The 17,401-nt window shown below is 35.8% G+C and overlaps 2 protein-coding genes across 7 annotated transcripts; both read left to right on the plus strand.

Moving 5' to 3' along the window:
- Nucleotides 1-224: 224 nt before the first annotated feature.
- LOC103336697 (adenylosuccinate synthetase 2, chloroplastic-like) lies at nucleotides 225-5,828 on the plus strand. The gene is made up of 6 exons (XM_008239786.2): nucleotides 225-385; nucleotides 2,228-2,542; nucleotides 2,611-3,303; nucleotides 3,532-3,843; nucleotides 4,068-4,546; nucleotides 5,249-5,828. The coding sequence occupies exons 2-5, from the start codon at nucleotides 2,237-2,239 to the stop codon at nucleotides 4,236-4,238; spliced, it is 1,482 nt and encodes a 493-aa protein (XP_008238008.2). The 5' UTR covers nucleotides 225-385; nucleotides 2,228-2,236; the 3' UTR covers nucleotides 4,239-4,546; nucleotides 5,249-5,828.
- Nucleotides 5,829-11,008: 5,180 nt separating this feature from the next.
- Nucleotides 11,009-16,230, plus strand: LOC103336698 (pectin acetylesterase 8-like). Of its 6 annotated transcripts, none has more exons than XM_008239790.3 (13): nucleotides 11,009-11,281; nucleotides 12,459-12,585; nucleotides 12,744-12,826; nucleotides 13,042-13,171; nucleotides 13,324-13,403; nucleotides 13,528-13,614; nucleotides 13,692-13,816; nucleotides 13,908-13,968; nucleotides 14,046-14,099; nucleotides 14,186-14,263; nucleotides 14,532-14,637; nucleotides 15,539-15,684; nucleotides 15,851-16,230. In XM_008239790.3, the coding sequence occupies exons 2-13, from the start codon at nucleotides 12,465-12,467 to the stop codon at nucleotides 15,980-15,982; spliced, it is 1,203 nt and encodes a 400-aa protein (XP_008238012.2). In that variant the 5' UTR covers nucleotides 11,009-11,281; nucleotides 12,459-12,464; the 3' UTR covers nucleotides 15,983-16,230. The 6 variants fall into 6 exon arrangements, 5 of the variants coding, with proteins under 5 accessions (XP_008238012.2, XP_008238011.2, XP_016651245.2 ...); XR_514448.3 differs by lacking the exon at nucleotides 15,851-16,230 and adding an exon at nucleotides 15,325-15,467 and having other exon boundaries at nucleotides 11,013-11,281; nucleotides 13,525-13,614; nucleotides 15,539-15,680; XM_008239789.3 differs by having other exon boundaries at nucleotides 11,013-11,281; nucleotides 13,525-13,614.
- Nucleotides 16,231-17,401: the final 1,171 nt, after the last annotated feature.

Consider the following 17,401-nt stretch of genomic DNA (forward strand, 5'->3'; position numbering starts at 1 on the left):
TCTGGTCTAGTTTTGTAAGGTGTGAAGCCAATATCAGAACTAGTTTGAACTGTTCTAGTCCGATTTGGTGTCAGTTTGTTGACTATTTAGTCAACACGGTTTTTTCCATTGGATGCGGTTTGGTGTTCCGGTTTTTCGGTCTCAATGCCCAGCCCTAGGTTATATTGAAATAATTTATAAAATGTTGTGGTCGGCTTGAAGTTATAGAAAATACAGGGTCAAAAGGTAACTTTTAAAACTTGATTTAATCTCACCCAGCACCCTAGCCTCTTCTTTTCCACTGTAAGCAAGAAGGAACGCCGGCACCAGAAGGAAGAAGAAAGAAGAAGAAAGTTCTGCTCCACCAGGTCCAGCCTCATCTTCTCGACTGCGTCTGCTTCACGAGGTATTTCTTTTTATAATTTGTTTTATCATAACTCACCTTCTTCTCAACTGCATCTGTTTCTTCACTTACTTTGCATCTGCTCCGTGAATTACTTGGTCGTGTGGTTGGTAATTGGTTTTTGTTGATTAGATGCATGAGAAACGGTGAATTTAAGTTGGGTGGGTTTGGTTTTATGCCCAAGGGAATATTTTTTTTCCCTTTTTCTGCAACCACTAAATGCAGAATGGATGAAAAGTTATAACACAAAAGAAAGAAAGATTTTTAAATTGTATGAGGGGAGAAAAAAACAGGTTCTCTGGAAATAGGTTAGGAATTTACAATAGATACATTTAGGTCTTCTAAGTTGTGAAGTATTTCGTTTTGTTGGCTTGAACCCAACTCAATCCAAGAGTTGAGAACCAAACAGTGCTCAGAAGTCCTTACAATTTCCCAAAAAATTTAAGTTTCATTTGGGGTAAAAAATGGTGAAGTTAATATAGTAGGGGGGAACTATTTGAATTGTTCGAACTGGCCAAATCAAAACAATCAGAATGATTTTGTTTTGTTTTTACACTAAAAATGATTTTGAAGTGTACATATAAGCCGAATTTTTGCAACTAGTTTGATTTCATTCGGTTTAGTTTGGCCTAATTCCATATATATACATATATCCATAATTTGTTGAATCAAGTCAAGTGCTGGTGGCCTTACCAGAAATAGGCTGAGTACTTGTTTTGGGCAATCTCAAAAAATGATCAACATAAGGAACAATCGACCGAAATAGCCCGGTACTCTGCGAAACGTGCCCGAGTTATCCGAAACTCTCGAGGGCAGACCCCTAATTTATTTTCTCTTAGAATTTCATTTTATTTGAGGTCATTTTGGGATTTGAAAACAAAAGTATTTAAATGGACTTTTCAGAACAAGAAAGAAAGTTAAATGGATCTTAAGGAAAATAAAAAATAACCAGCAGCCCACCTTTCTTTTTCCCCCTTCTTCTTTGGTTACCTTTAGCCACCCTCTTTGGTACTTTGCTCCTGCTACGGCTACTTCTTCATTTCCAACCCCCTTCTTCTCTTCCTTCAGTTTTTCACTCTTCTTCTAAGCTTCTTGTTTTTCACACAGTCCAAGTTTGTGTCTTCGAGTGCTTGTTTTGTTGATTTGCTAGTTGTGCTCAAAGGGCCAAAATGTATTTTCTTTTTTCAGTGTTTAATCTCCCAGTTTTTCTGCTGAAAATTTAGGGTTTATTTCTTCTTTCTTATGTATTTGCAGTGGTGATGTTTAGGGATTAACTATTCTATTAAGAGATTCATTGTCATAGCTAAATATTACAGAAGCTTCTATTCTAAAGTAAGCTGACCACCAACCAACTTTGTCCCATTCAGTTCTGTTGGTTAGTACGAAGTTTTAGAATTGAGTAGCAACATTTTAAGTCATCAGTAATAAGATGGTTGCTTACTAAAATGTAGTTTGTCTACAAAAAAATGATTTCTGTACTATGAGAATGAAATTTTTGCTTTTGTTTTTTTGTTTTGGGTCTTCTTTAATTTTATTTTGTAATTCTGGTCTTGATTGATTTTACCTGTCTGGCTAACTGTAATCCTAATGCAGCTTAAATGTTTTATTGTTAACCGTTCATCATACTAAATGTTAGTATTCTCCCACCCCACAACAAAAAGAAAGGGGATTGCAATTTTTTATGTTTTCTAGTTGTTTAGAGCAAAGTTCGCAGTTCTTCTGTTCTTTTTGGCCTAATAATAATAGTTAGCATTGTTTTTTATTGTTTTTTATTGTATGTGTGTTATCTTCAATTGTCTTTTAACTTTGAATTGTCATTGATTAAACATTTTCTTTCTCACTCAGCGGTTCACCATGAACAACCTCTCGTCATTCACAGCTCTCGACTCCAATCCGCTCTCCAAGTCTCCCTCTTTAGGGCCCCACCACCACGGGCCCATTCACCTCCAGCGTCCCATAAATGTTGTGGTATGCTCGGTGAAGCCCTCAGTTGCCCCTCCCTCATCTCTACGCGTGTCTGGGTCCCCCAACCAGGGGCTAAGTCGAATTGAGTCTCTAACCCAGGTCTCAGGTGTGTTGGGCTGCCAGTGGGGAGACGAAGGTAAAGGCAAACTTGTCGACATCTTGGCCCAACACTTTGACATTGTTGCTCGTTGTCAGGTAACAGAAAACTCTCATTTCTATAGCCAAATTTTGTGGTTTCCTGATTGGTTTTTGTATCTTTTCAGGGTGGAGCTAATGCTGGACACACCATTTACAATGCAGAGGGAAAGAAGTTTGCACTTCACCTTGTTCCCTCAGGTATCCTTAATGAAGAGACTCTGTGTGTTATTGGTAACGGAGTTGTGGTGCATCTACCAGGTCTCTTTAAGGAGATTGATGGCCTTGAATCTAATGGAGTCTCATGCAAGGGAAGGATATTGGTCTCTGATCGTGCTCACCTCTTATTCGATTTCCACCAAGAAGTGGATGGGCTTCAAGAATATGAGCTTGCTAAATCTTTCATTGGCACTACCAAGAGAGGTATTGGACCTTGTTACTCTAACAAGGTTATCCGAAATGGCATTCGAGTCAGTGACTTGAGGCACATGGATACTTTCCCTCAGAAGCTGGATCTTCTATTATCAGATGCTGCATCAAGATTCCAAGGTTTTGACTATGGTCCTCATGTGCTCAAAGAAGAAGTTGAGAAGTACAAGCGATTTGCTGAGAGATTGGAACCCTTCATTGCTGATACTGTGTTTGTCGTGAATGAAGCCATCTCTGAGAAGAAAACGATTTTGGTTGAAGGGGGTCAGGCAACAATGTTGGATATTGACTTTGGAACTTACCCCTTTGTAACATCCTCTAGTCCTTCAGCTGGTGGAATTTGCACTGGTCTTGGCATTGCTCCCAGAGTTCTAGGCAATCTGGTTGGAGTGGTAAGTAGAAGGTCACTCTTGTAGTCGCATAATTGATTTTCATTTTACTGGTGTCATCATTGTCATCCTCACATTGCCTCAATGAGATGGGGTTAGAGGAATCAATTCCATGAGTAAACAGTATCTCCAACTAAATCTATTTTTTTCATGACATGTATTCTTGTAGTTAGTACAAAGGCCAATTGAGATGGTGAAGTAATGTTGCTAACTTGAAGTTCGTCTCTGTAGGTGAAAGCATACACTACAAGAGTTGGTTCTGGTCCTTTTCCCACAGAAATCTTGGGTAAAGGGGGTGATCTCCTTAGGTTTGCTGGTCAGGAGTTTGGCACAACTACTGGTCGCCCTCGTCGTTGCGGTTGGCTTGATATAGCAGCACTGAAATACTGCTGTCAGATTAATGGCTTTTCTTCTCTCAATCTCACCAAACTTGACGTTTTGTCGGATCTTCCTGAAATTCAGTTGGGTGTAGCCTACAAACAAATTGATGGTACACCAATCAAATCATTCCCTGCAGACCTTCGTGATCTTGAGCAGTTAAAGGCATGCCCTCGCCTCTCCCTTCTATTTGGATATGCCGTTTATCTTTTGCTAAATATATACTCTTTTTTTCGAGTTATCAAGCCCCTGCTTATATTTTGATATTTTAAAGATGAAGTTTTTGTTTAACTTTTGTTGATGCTATTGTTTTTCTGAGTTTTTGGGTGGATATTTTTTATATCTTAAAAGACAAACTCTTGTTGATGGTGTTGATTTTCTATGTTTAGGTGGAATATGAAGTATTGCCTGGATGGAAGTCTGATATATCTTCTGTCAGAAACTATTCTGACCTTCCAAAGGCTGCACGCCAGTATGTGGAAAGGATAGAAGAACTTGTTGGCACACCCATCCACTACATTGGTGTGGGGCCTGGACGCGATGCACTCATTTACAAATAATCATCACAATATTTATTTCCTTTAGATTCCAGATGATGTTCAAATTATCAGAAGTAATACAGAACTTCTGGTACTGGAGGAATTTATTCCCTTTTATGTCAGAAGTTTTTTTTGGAATAGAATTAATTGTTCATGGTTATGAACTTGATGCAACGCATTCTTCACCCGGTGAGGCCACATGAAGTCTATGTTGCGTTTAGCGGCTGGGATTATTTTTTTTTCAGTAACATTAGGTTAGGCATGGTAGCAACTTTCTGCAGACTTGCTGTAGCTCGACTGAAGGATCTGTCAAAGATATACTTGACACTGTATGGATCTTTCTTCTACTCATCTCCTTGATATACTTTCTAACATTGCATCATCACTGGCCATAAGAGACTACATTAGCTTTGCACCTAACATGCCATCCTTTCCTGAAGAACAATTTAGGCCATCATGAGTTCATAAATTGGGTGTTTATGAATGCCAAGGCCCTCAGTTTACAACTTTACATTATATATGGAGATAATTTCCTTGCTTGATTTTTTAATTAACCTGTACCAAATCCCAGCTCATGTTCCCCAAAAGTGCTGGTTTGCCTTTTTAGTCTGTGTTTGAGAAAGTTATGAATTTGCTTCTTTCTTTCAGATTGTCTTTGTAGTCGTTAATTATAATATAGGAGAAATACAGTACTGAGTTTTTAAATTATTTTATATTAGAAAATTCAAAAGATTATTGATTTGTTTATTCACAGTATGATGTTTTACCAATATGGTAGCCTCTATGAGTATGTTTTCCCCAGTGTTTTTGAATGGTGTGGTTCCCCTCATTTAGAAAGTTTACTTGTTTTACTCTTAAGTTTAACAACATATGTGGCTATGTATGTGCAAAGAAAATTCTAGTGTTTCTTACTTTTCTACTATTTTTCACATTTTGTTAACTTCATTGCCATAGACACCTATATTTTATTTGTTTAGTGAATGCTGCGTGGTTCAGCTCAATAAGTTTTGATTTTCTTTTGTTTGCTTCAGTAAATCGAGCTGTGGCAGTGAATGAAATGTGGTGACTCTTAAAAGAAAGATGAAGATGAGAGCAGAAATGACAGGAGCCACAGAGACAGTAACTGTCCGAGAAGCAGTAGCAAGGGGCATGCTATTCTGTCGCGGAAGACAACGGTCGCTAGTCCTACCTACTTGCTCATCAAGAAAAAGAGAATATGAGAGCTGCCATGCCATTCAAGGGGAGAAGAAAATGGTCTAAGAGACGTAGTTGAAGAATTTTTACACATTTCTTGATATGGCAGCGTCAAGCGTTGGATCAAGGATGGATGAAACAGATCGTTATCTTGTCCATTGTCCAGAGAAGCCTTCACGCAAGTAATGTGATTTTCCCAAGAGGGGCTTGACGAAGACAGCAAGAATTTTTTATTTTAAAAAAAGTTGAGTCTGGTAGCTCCTAGAAGTAGCACTTGAAAAAGCACCAGTCCAAGGATTAAAGGAAGAGAGAAGAAATAAATACCTTACTCCCCATGTTATTATTTTCGATCAATTTGGCTCAAACTATATTAAAATGGGCAAAATAACACCTCCCCTTGGTGTTCATTTCTATCGACACATGGTATCATATCATCGTAGGACATTTTAGGTAGCAATATGTCTCTGCAATTATAATTTGAACCCCAAATGTTCACCTCCAACTGATCACATGTAAGACGTAAGGAGAGGTAAGAGCGGTGGCTAGCCATCACGTTTTGAATAAAGTAAGCTAACTTGTGGATCCTTTGGGGTTTTTGATGCATTTAATTGGGCGGAATATGAGCTACACGACACGTGGCATGACTTGATTGATAGCTAAAAAAATTACATATGCATATATTTTTAATACAAGTGATCGTATAAGCTACAACGGAAGAGGGGTTTCTCACACATACTACCACGATGCCAGGGAGGTTCAAACCTGATATCACTGTCATTGATATGCAAGTCAATGTCTTTTTTCATTGAGCTAAACTTGTTCACGCTAAAAAAAATTACATTAGCAGATCATAAAAGTGAGATCATGATCTCACACCCATCTCTTTCGCTATCTGCCAGAAGGAGCTAGCCATAGGTGGGACCAAAATTATATTGCCAGGTCAAATGAATATAATCAAAACATTGCACCTTTGATATATTATGGGAAGAATTTAATGTGAGCTTTCTAAAAACAAGAAGATTCTTTTGGGTACGAAAATTTAGCCACTAATTCAATTTCTTTTCTCACTATGAAATTGACTGATGTGTCCACATTTAATTGTCTCAAAGTTTCATTTTCATATTACATGACCCCTAGCCATCAATTGTCTCTAAATTTCATTTTCCTATTAAATTCTTGACTCTTATCCGTTCAATAATTGAAACAATAATCGCCAAACTTTCCTTTTGATTTGCATGCCTGTTCTATCCATGATTATGATAAGAATATGTCAAGTTGATGTAGGTAGGTTAGTTAATCAAAGCAATGAGCTCGTTCCCTTACACTTAGGTTCGAATTTCCCTTTCTCTGATCGTGCTCACCCCTTTCTATAAATTATATTACTTTACTATATATATATATATATATCACACACACATATTAATAGGTCAAGAGATCAATCTCTTCACTTTTTTTTTTTTGCCAAAAATATATCAGTCGCCTTCAATGTAACCAAAACGAAAATAAATATAGATAATTCTAACAGCTGCAATGTTACTAAAATCATCTTGTTCAAGAATAAAAGTATAATTGTCTCAAATTTTTTCACTGTATTTTAGACCCAGAGCAATTGTGGCTGTTTTGATCCATGGACGCAGATGACATGGTTGTGAAAATGGAGTTTCTCTAGTTGTGCACGGGCTTGCAACCGACTAACATTACCCACTGCTCTACACATTCCAAAACAATAGTGTAATCTTCGTGAAGATTAAACAAGGTAAGTTGACTAGTGGGAAAAAGCTTTGGCTTGCATATCAGAAAAAAAGGAACTGAAGAATGAATACTTTGCAAGATAGAAAAAACTCAAGAATCCTATTTTAGGTTAGAAACCTTCCTTTGACAGTGTATGTGTACGAAAAGCCCCTTCTCCTTCTCAACTTTGGCAAAAAACAGAAAGAAAAATAATTGAAAATGGAGTAAATGTAGTCAGAGACTTGGATAAATAACCACCAAATTTTTTCATGTAGAGGGATTGAAATTCCCTATATTAAAAAACAGTAAAATGCTAATGAAAGAAATACAGCAAGGAAGATGTGAGTGAAGTCCTAGATCTAACATCTTGGATTGGTCAAGATTGTAAGGTTGATTGTCTGCTACTAAACTATACACTTATGTGGACGCATAAAAAAGAGGTATATACTTTTCTCAAAAATAAATCTTGTGACCACAACAGAAGTCCACCAATGGTTTTTTTTTTTTTTTTTTTCTAAATTCTTATCTATTCTTTTTGGAAAAGCGTCCACCAATGGTAGTGGTATGTAGATCCTAGATTCCTAGGCATACTTAATTATTATTATTATTTTGTTTGATTATTTTTTTAAATAAAAAATAAGATAATTACAAAACACTTTACAATGGGCCCACAATAAAACTACATAATCACTAATTATGTATCGAACTTATGACAAATATGTATCATTTTTTCTATTCGAGTGAGTGAAACTTGAAACCTACCCGAACAAAATGAAGAGAAATATTACTAAATAAAAACTAGTTAGTTAGTGTATGCATACTTAATTCGAATTCTAAATAAACAATTTCATCACCAGACAAAAAGTAAAAATCACCTCCATTGTAAGTTAGGAAGACAGGAAGTGGCACTAGAACATTATAAATAGTTTGATGTGCTGCTCAAGTGCATTTGTGAACACACAAACGATTTGATTCTGGACCAACTAATCACCGCCAATCACGTGTTATGATTTCAACCGACTGGGCCCACTCCAACAGATCACCATCCCTAAGTGGGGCCCATTAGAACCAACCATGAACCTCTCATTCTCCATGCACCAACCAACACTTTGATGAGTAACAACAAAACAACTGCCTTTGTAGTCAACTTTTTATCAATATTTTTCTACCTTGATCTGACAGTGTTTTTTTTTAAAAAAATCAATAATTTCCTAGTATATTCAAAATTGACTTTAATGGCTGGTTAACTTTTTCCCGCTATATTTTGGAAAATGAATAATTTTAACTCATTTAAAAAAAAATATATATATATATATATATATAGTTCAGCATACTCAATTATAATTTACTGTCTATAAGACTACTCTTTTAATAATTTAATCAATATTAATATTATTTATTCCGTTTGCTTAAATTTACATCGAGAGTGAGTATCGAGATGAACTGACCAATAACTCATCTTGTGGATAGCCTGATCCACAACCCTCAACTAATTTGAGCCACAATTTTCGACAAGTTGCACCTTTGTGAAATATTAGTGAACCTCCACCTTGAAGTGAGCATCCTCGGATATCACATATCCGCAATGCACCATAAGGTGCCCATTACCATAGCCAGTTAGATACCACACAAACTTGACCCTTGGATAATATCTCTCCTCCTCAAGCATACTTCAGCTGCAAATATGCATTCCAAGTCTTCATCAACCCATGCACCAAAACTTTATTGGAGAAGATTTATAAAATTTGTACAAAGTCATATAAGAATCATGAGAAACTCCTTCGGAACTCATCTTCTCCCCCACTTGCAGAATAGGGCACCCTTGACCTCCCTTGCATCCTTCTTATTATGCTAATAAGTTTTTTCCTCAACGTCAACGTACTTTTTTGGAGACTCATTTGTTATACTTTCTTGAATGGGGATAGTATTTTTTTTTAAAAGAGTAACACAACATGAATTTATCATTTTCCATACACTAACATTTTAAAGAGTGACACAACAATCATGATAGTGGCTTTTTAATCAATATTTTTCTAACCAATTGTGTTTTATAAAGAAAATAATTTAATGAGTTATTTTTCTTTGGGCACTAATAAAATAAGAATGGTATTTAGGGTTAGTCGTGGTGGAAAGATAATTCAAAAATGATTGGTGTGCTGATAGGACTGAAATGAATTATTGTCCAGTTTGACTTCTTCCTCTCTTTAATTAGTTTGCATGATCTTTATCTGCTCCATCAGTTTGGAATGGGGACCTCCCAATATTATCCAGGATGTTATTTTCAGTGATCTTATGTTTGGTTGGCTTGAATGAAGATCGCTTCTTATCAAAAAATAAGAATGCTATTTACCTATATTTGAGGTTAAGTAAATATCCAAAATACCCTTAATTATATTTTACGGTCCTACTTATACACACAGTTATCATGAGAGCTTGAATCCATGACCACTTGAGAGCACACCAAAGACCTGAGTCAATCCAACTAACACCCTATTGGTATTATGTTTTTGAATTTAATTGCATAATGATGTTTCAATTTTGCATAAATTTTGGGATTTGTTGGATTAGTTTTTTCCTTTTTTATAAAATTGGGTAATTTTTTTTTTTCCTTCTCTTATCAAAACTTGGTGTGACACATGTTTGGGATATACTGTTGGTATTGGAGGAAATTATCGCAAATTTGACAATGTGATCATTAATTGTTTTAAATTCCACATTGATGTGTCAATTTTTGTTGTTTTATTTATATTAAATTCTCAAATTTCATAATTGTTGTGCCTTGAAAGTTCAGAAGGCAAGAACACGTTTCTAGACATGCCACCTATTTTTTTTAACTTCTAAAGAAAATCCAAACTTTGAATAGCATGCCATGTAAGGTAAAAGTTTTCCTAATTTTATATAAAGTACTGCTATTTTCACTCCATGTTCTCTTTTTTCACTCATGTTATTTTTCCACCCACAATGTAAATTTTACAAAAAACACAATTCTATCTTTTCATTCACCGTTATTCCTAAAGTACCCTTCAATTATTAATTCAAGCAAAGTTTCTTTGTTAATCATTAGTAGTTGAGATATGAAGAGGATCAAGTTGTGTTTGACAGAATGAATAAATGTTTTAGTCTAATATTTTGATTTTTTTGGATCTTTTAGTTTTTTTTAGTTTAATATGAGGAGTCTATGCTTTTTTTTTTCTTTTTTGGTCAAACGGTAGAATAGGTGAGTTACGTGACGTGATCCAAAAAAAAAAAACAATCTTCACCAACTAGCTTGCTCTATGGGTATTGGTCTCCACCTAATTGGTCTAAGTTAGATAACAATTGACCCATCAAATCCAAAAATCTATGCCATTTTGACAAGCCATTTGAAATTCAAACATCTAATCAGAGACAAATTGGTATTGAATTCCACCAAAAAAGCAAATAACTACAACGTAACTTAAATTTAATAGGAATATTTTGGGGAGAGAAAAAATACAAAATTTGACTCATGAAGTAAATTAAGGAAATTTGCTTGGTTAGAGTTCAGTCAACGATTTAAGTCACGAAAAATAGACCTCTTCTAACATGACATTTTATGCAAAAATCAGAGAGCCTATTTTAAGACGAAAACAAAATACTACAATTTGCAAGACATTTCGTATTTATTTTTTTGATGAGGTAGGGGGACAAACCCCAAAAAGAACATTTCGTATTTTTGTTGAAGAGGAAATCCTTATAAAACAACGCGTGAGATTCCTTGTAGTTTTTTACCAGTAGGCTTTTACTTTGCAGCTGAGTCCGGTTATTCCAGTCGGGTCAGACACAAACCCGAACGCGTATCCAATCATTAACCCTCTTTCTTTGGAAGGGAGCGAATATAAATGTCGGCTCTTGGGTTCGCTGCTTAAAACTGGAAAGAGCTAATCTTTCGTAAAACACTCTCTCTCTGCATACAAAGAACGAAACACAAACGAAAGTTTCTGTCTTTTTCTCTCCACCATTTTTATTTCAATTTAATGCTTTGAGCTCTCTGCTCTTATATATCTAGCTGCCATTGCTTCTCAAACCCATCAACGCATAAGTTTTCTTTTGTTTCGGCATAAGAACTCAATGTACTGAACTGGGTTTCTTCCACATTCTTCTTCCTATATTTCGTTCAGGTACATACATGATACATAGTGGTGTTTTTGGGTTTTTCATAATAATGGGTTATTGTTTCTGTTGTAAAGGTCAGCTTTTTAATTATTTTAGATCCACTTTTTCTTGTTTGTATGATTAACAACCATCTACATTCTGTGTGTGTACATATATATATTTATTGCATTCATTGTATTTCATCAGTTCATGCTTTTCTTTTCTCTTCTCCTTTTCTTTTTTGACTGTATTTAAGTGTGTTTGGTAATGTTTCTTGTCAGCTTATACCTTTACAAGATAATGTTGTTGATTATTGTGCTTTTCAGATAAATTGGTTAACGGGTTTTTTTTTTTTGGTTGAACTTGTATTTTTCATTGAACGATGGGTGAGTTGTGTAGTTTGATGCAATATGAAAGATGGGGTTGTTTTTGGTCAGACTGGATTGACATGTCTCAGGAAAAAGATTGAACCAAATTGGTTCTTATTCTAAAAATGTATCAATGATTACTTATTTTAGGCCATATATTCTGGGATGATGAGGAATCACTTTTACCTTCTAGATTTGGAAATGTTTGAATGTCTTATATAGCTGGTATGTTCCAATCTATTTGGTTATTGTGTGATTACTTTTGAATGGTCTGCTGCACTGCTCTGTTTTTGTTTCCTTTTTAACTTTACCTTTTGTGTGTGTATGTTGTATATATCTATGAACAAACAAAAGTAATCTAAATCTAAAAGGAGCCGATTTTATAAGATTAACCAACTTTATGCTAGCGGAACCTTGATACCGTGCAAAGGAGCAAAAGTTGGAAAAGCTCTTTGTTGTTCATCCTTGAGCATTAAGCGATGCCAAGGCTGATATTTAGACCGGGTTGCAGGATGGTTTCTAGTTGAATGTGGTGGAATTTTTTGTTTTGATGATAAGCCTTCAAATTAGATTGCCTTGCTTTTGTTGATTCTTCTTTCTCTTTATAAATAAGTTCTGCTGAATTATTTATGCGTGTGTATATATATGTTACATATATGATAGATCTATTATCCATAGATTCTTGACAGAAATCTTTTAGATTTTAAAGTTTCAAGCCACAAGCAATATTCAATCTTCAAGAGATTACTTCAAAATGAAATGCTCTGTTTCCTTTGTCTTCTTTGTTTTTTTCGTCTTTTAGAATTGTTGGTATATTAATTTTTATGTTTGACAGGGGCAGATGGCTGATGCAAAATTAGGCCAATGGTTATTTCTTCTAGCATGTGCATTCACACTGCTGAAAGCAGCAGGAGTTCCTGTGGAAATAACTTATGTTCATAGTGCGATCGCCGAAGGAGCCGGTGAGAAACTTAATGCAAATATGCTGATTACAGTCCTTTTCTTTTAAGTGTTCAATTTGAAAATAAGATAATTTCTTTTCTTTTAAGTGTTCAATTTGAAAATAAGATAATTTCTTTTGCTATACACTTTAGCTCTTGGAATTTGACATACTTTGCAGTTTGTTTGGATGGGAGTCCCCCAGCTTACCACCATGATAAGGGATTTGGCTCAGGAATTAACAATTGGTTGGTTCACATTGAGGTTTGTCCTTTTCTCTCTGCTCCCATTACAATTTCTTTCACCAGATGAAAGAGAGAAGAAAAGAAGGTACAGTAATAACAATTTTCAGTCAGTTATCCAGAAGAATTTACTGGTAGATTTAACAAGTTCTAATATAAATTTTAATGAAAATCCGAATATTTGATAGTTATATATTTCTGTTGTCATATTAATTCTTCTTTTTGTTTGGTTCTTAGGGAGGAGGATGGTGTAACAATGTCACAACTTGCCTTGGCCGTAAAAACACTCGTTTAGGTTCATCTAAGCAAATGCTGAAGGCAATTGCCTTTTCTGGGATTCTGAGCAACAGGAAAATGTTTAACCCAGGTTTGATATCTATTTTTTTTCTTACAACTTACTAGAAAGAATTTATTCAATTAAAGACTTAGTAGTTGATCAGCATAGCTTTAATTTTCTTTTGTCTGTTGAGCTTCCCTTTCTTTTTAACAGTAAAACAAAAATTATGTTTCCAATGCCAGACTTTTACAATTGGAACAGAATCAAAGTTAGGTACTGCGATGGGGCATCATTCACTGGTGATGTTGCAGCAGTAAACCCAGTAAGTTACTTATTCAAGTAGCAGTCCAAGTTTTACATACACCATAAATTGTGTATATATATACACTACCTTCCATTTTCTTTTTCTGATGGAGGTATTTTCAATAAAATAACAATTTAAGCAGGCTACTGGTCTTTACTTCAGAGGAGCAAGGATCTTTCGTGCCGTCATTGAAGATCTATTAGCAAAAGGAATGGGGAACGCTCAAAATGTATGATCCCTTAACAATTAACAATTTCACTTCTGTTATCTTTAGCTCTGATGACTTGTTAGGACATTTGACTACAGGCTATTCTCTCTGGTTGTTCTGCCGGTGGATTGACTTCTATTCTTCATTGCGACAACTTCCATGCTCTCTTGCCCGTCGGAACGAATGTCAAATGTGTTTCAGATGCTGGTTACTTTATTAATGTGTAAGCTCACATTTATTACCTTCTGGCTTTGTCCTATATTCCAAACTACAGTGAGAGTTTGCTTATACATACATCTTATACTGAATAACAGAAAGGATGTTTCTGGAGCCCAACACATCGAAGAGTTCTTTAGTCAAGTGGTTGAAACACATGTACTCTCTCTCTCTCTCTCTCTCTCTATAATGTGGTGCAAACATCAATACTCATTTGTGATTGTCATCTTTTGTAGGGTTCAGCCAGGAATTTGCCTCCATCCTGCACTTCAAAATTGAGACCAGGTTTGGTAAGTATTGCTATCCTGTTATGATTTTCACTATTGACTATATCCTTGTGACTTGTAAATTCTGATGATATTCAACACCACTTTAGTGCTTCTTCCCGCAATATATGGCATCCCAAATCCGGACGCGGATATTCTTTGTAAACGCAGCCTACGATTCATGGCAGGTTAGCTCCACTCCCTGACTGTCTCCTCTGTTATGAACTCTGTTAAGTTGTTTCCTCAAATTTATGTTCTGTTTAGCAGGATAGTTTTTTCATGATCCATCTTCCTTATTTATGTTTTATGGATGAATTAACAATTAGACCAATTTTGTTCTCTCAATGACCATTTTTGTTTTGAAGAAAAAAGAGTGCAAAATTTCAGCTGGGATTTCTCTTATTCTTCATCTTCATCTTCATCTTCATCTCACTGTGTCTCCATCCATCCATGCAGATCAAGAACATTTTGGCACCGGGAGTTGCCGATCCTCACGGCACTTGGCACGAGTGCAAGCTCGATATAAAGAATTGCTCACCCACTCAACTCAAAGCCATGCAAGGTAAATCTCGAAATTAGAAGATTTCAACTTAAAAAATAGGCTAAATTGTAGCAATGGTCCCTCGATTATGACCCAATTTTCCTTTTCATCCTTTATGTTGCAAAATTGTTATGATCGTCCTTCAATTAGATCTCGCGTTACACCATTAGTCCTTTTCGTCAATTCTGTTTGTTTTTCCTTCAAAATTGATCACATGTCAGACACATGCTAGATATTTTAGGGGTAACTAAGAATTTTACCTAGCCACCACCTCCTTCTACCTAAGCCTAACCGCACGCCATCCTCTTCCCCCCAAAGCTGCCCATCCATCTACCTCACCAATCCAACAACCCAAACCATCCCAGATGGCTCAAAGCCTCCAGCACCTTCTGGTGATAAATTCTAAGTCTCCTCTGGTATGTCAATCACTTTCCCTCCAAACCATGGTGGATTTTATCTTGACATGGTAAAATGCATAAGCATAGTTTTCTTTGCCTCCAACCAACAAGGTGTAGCTCAACTTTGGGTGGCTCAAGAGCTCCTTATCCTCTCCAAAAGTCAACTTGCTGCTAAAATCAACTTCCCCAATCATTAAACCCTCCTTCCCCACATGCTCAAATGGAGACGTTGGGTTGATTTTTTTAATGAGTTTATTTATATGATAAATATTTTATATGAGATTTCCCAGTATGCCTTCAATTTTAACAGAAAATTTAACTCCGTTGATGAAAAGACCAATAATGCAACACGATGTGGAATTGAAGGATGGCCATAACAATTTTGCGACATGAGAGACGAAAAGTAAAGTTGGGCCTTATTTAAAGGACCATTGCTACAATTTAGCCTAAAAAGTAAGAACCTTCATGACCCTTTAGAAAGAAACATGAACAACAACTCCAAGGAAATTTTCTCCTTTTTTCAGATTTCAGGGTGCAGTTTTTAAGTGCAATTGGTGGCATGACCGGCTGTCCATTAAAAGGAATGTTCATAGACTCTTGCTATGCTCACTGTCAAACTGAAATGCAAGAGACGTGGTTAATGGCTGACTCTCCGGTGCTCAACAAGACGGTAAAAACCAAACTCTGCAATTTCATGCATTGCCTTTTATCTTCATCCACTTCCTAAATTTTTTCCTGGCTTTTTTTCCCTTCATGTTTCTATCAGTTCTTTTCTCTTTCTATTTTTGACTTGAAATAAAATCTAATTTTAACTGTGTAAAATACCTGTTCTGCAGACAATTGCACAGGCAGTTGGCGACTGGTTCTATGGCAGAACTCCGTTCCAAAAGATAGATTGCCCTTACCCTTGCAACCCCTCTTGCCATAACCGTGTTTTTGACCCAAACCAGCACCTACTAGAACAATAGATTAATATTCATTTGCGGGACAAAAATATATTATTTTCATTAGCTAGGTTTATAGGTTAAATTATCTCGAACAAGAAGGAAAAAAAAAAAGAAGGTAATTCATCAAGTTATATGAAAATAATGAAAGCACACCATGGCACAAAAACCTGTGTGCTGGGTGTCTTTCCCTCATTGTTTATGTAATCGATCATCAAAATCTCAATTGTATTCGCATTCTTCCATCTTGTTTTCAGAGATATTTAGTTTTATACACATTCTTAGTACTAACGATATAGATAAACCATACCCCATTTAATTTCTATAAGCAAACCCAAAAAATGATAGCTGGTCCTATTTAATTTAATTTTGATTATTAAATTATTTTGATGCCCTATTGACTGTTTTGAGTTTTTTTTAAAATGAGGTTTTGGGGTTGGGCTTGTTTTAAGAAATTGATGGCAGGTTGAAATTTATAAGAAATTAAAAGTCTCTTTGTTATATTGTAAATAGGCTTTGGGTGTGTTTCTAAAGTCCATTTCATATAATTTTTTTTTAAATAATAGTTTGGGCCCCTATATTGAGTATAATAGTGAATTTTTTTTTTTTAATACTTGTTGTTCCCATAATTTTGAGATAGCTGTAGTATCACAATCATACAAGTGGAACGAAGAGATTAAGTGGTTCACCCATGAATTCATGCTACATCCACTGGTTGTTGTATTTGTATATATGTATAGAGATTACATTGGGATAGGCTTGAGAGCCTTTACAGATGGGAGAGGGGAGAAATCTGGAGGAAAGGAGAGAGAGTTGCCGAGAGCACCCTTCTCTTGGTTCAGTGTCTTTCTCTTTTGGTCCCCCCTCAGCCAAAGGAGAGAGTCCCTTTCATAGGAGAACAACAACCGACTTCTATCCTTGGGCCTACCGACGTGTCAGCCCATTAGAGGCCCACCTAAGTGAGGTCAAACCATGTGTTAACAATACTGAAAAATCAATCCTTTACTTGGAGAATGACATTATTAACAAGGACATGACACACAACTTTGCATGGCAACCCACATTAGATGTTGCATATTGTTCCTCTCCTTCCCAACATGCATGTCCGGGAATGGTTATCCTTAGACCAATCAGTCGCAAGTTTGAGGATCGCTTTATTATCAAGTGAGCATAATGTGTAGTCACTAAAACTTAAATTTGTGGTAGGTAATTGTAAAAAATGATTTAGCTTTAGAATACCGTCAGCTCGACTTTCAGTCTTGAATGTGAAGCCTAAATCCAAAAATTTGAGATTTTGGTCTGTACTATTTCCAATCTTACCACAAAAGAGAGGGGGAAAACAGAAGAAGAAGAAAATGTGTTTAGATTTTGAATGTTAGACGAGGCACAAATTTTTTTTCCCAATTCTTCGTAAAGCAAAATATGGTTAAAAATGGACCGACA

This window comes from Prunus mume, linkage group LG7, assembly GCF_029339155.1.
Source record: "Prunus mume cultivar Tortuosa linkage group LG7, ASM2933915v1, whole genome shotgun sequence".
In the NCBI taxonomy this organism is placed as follows: domain Eukaryota; kingdom Viridiplantae; phylum Streptophyta; class Magnoliopsida; order Rosales; family Rosaceae; genus Prunus; species Prunus mume.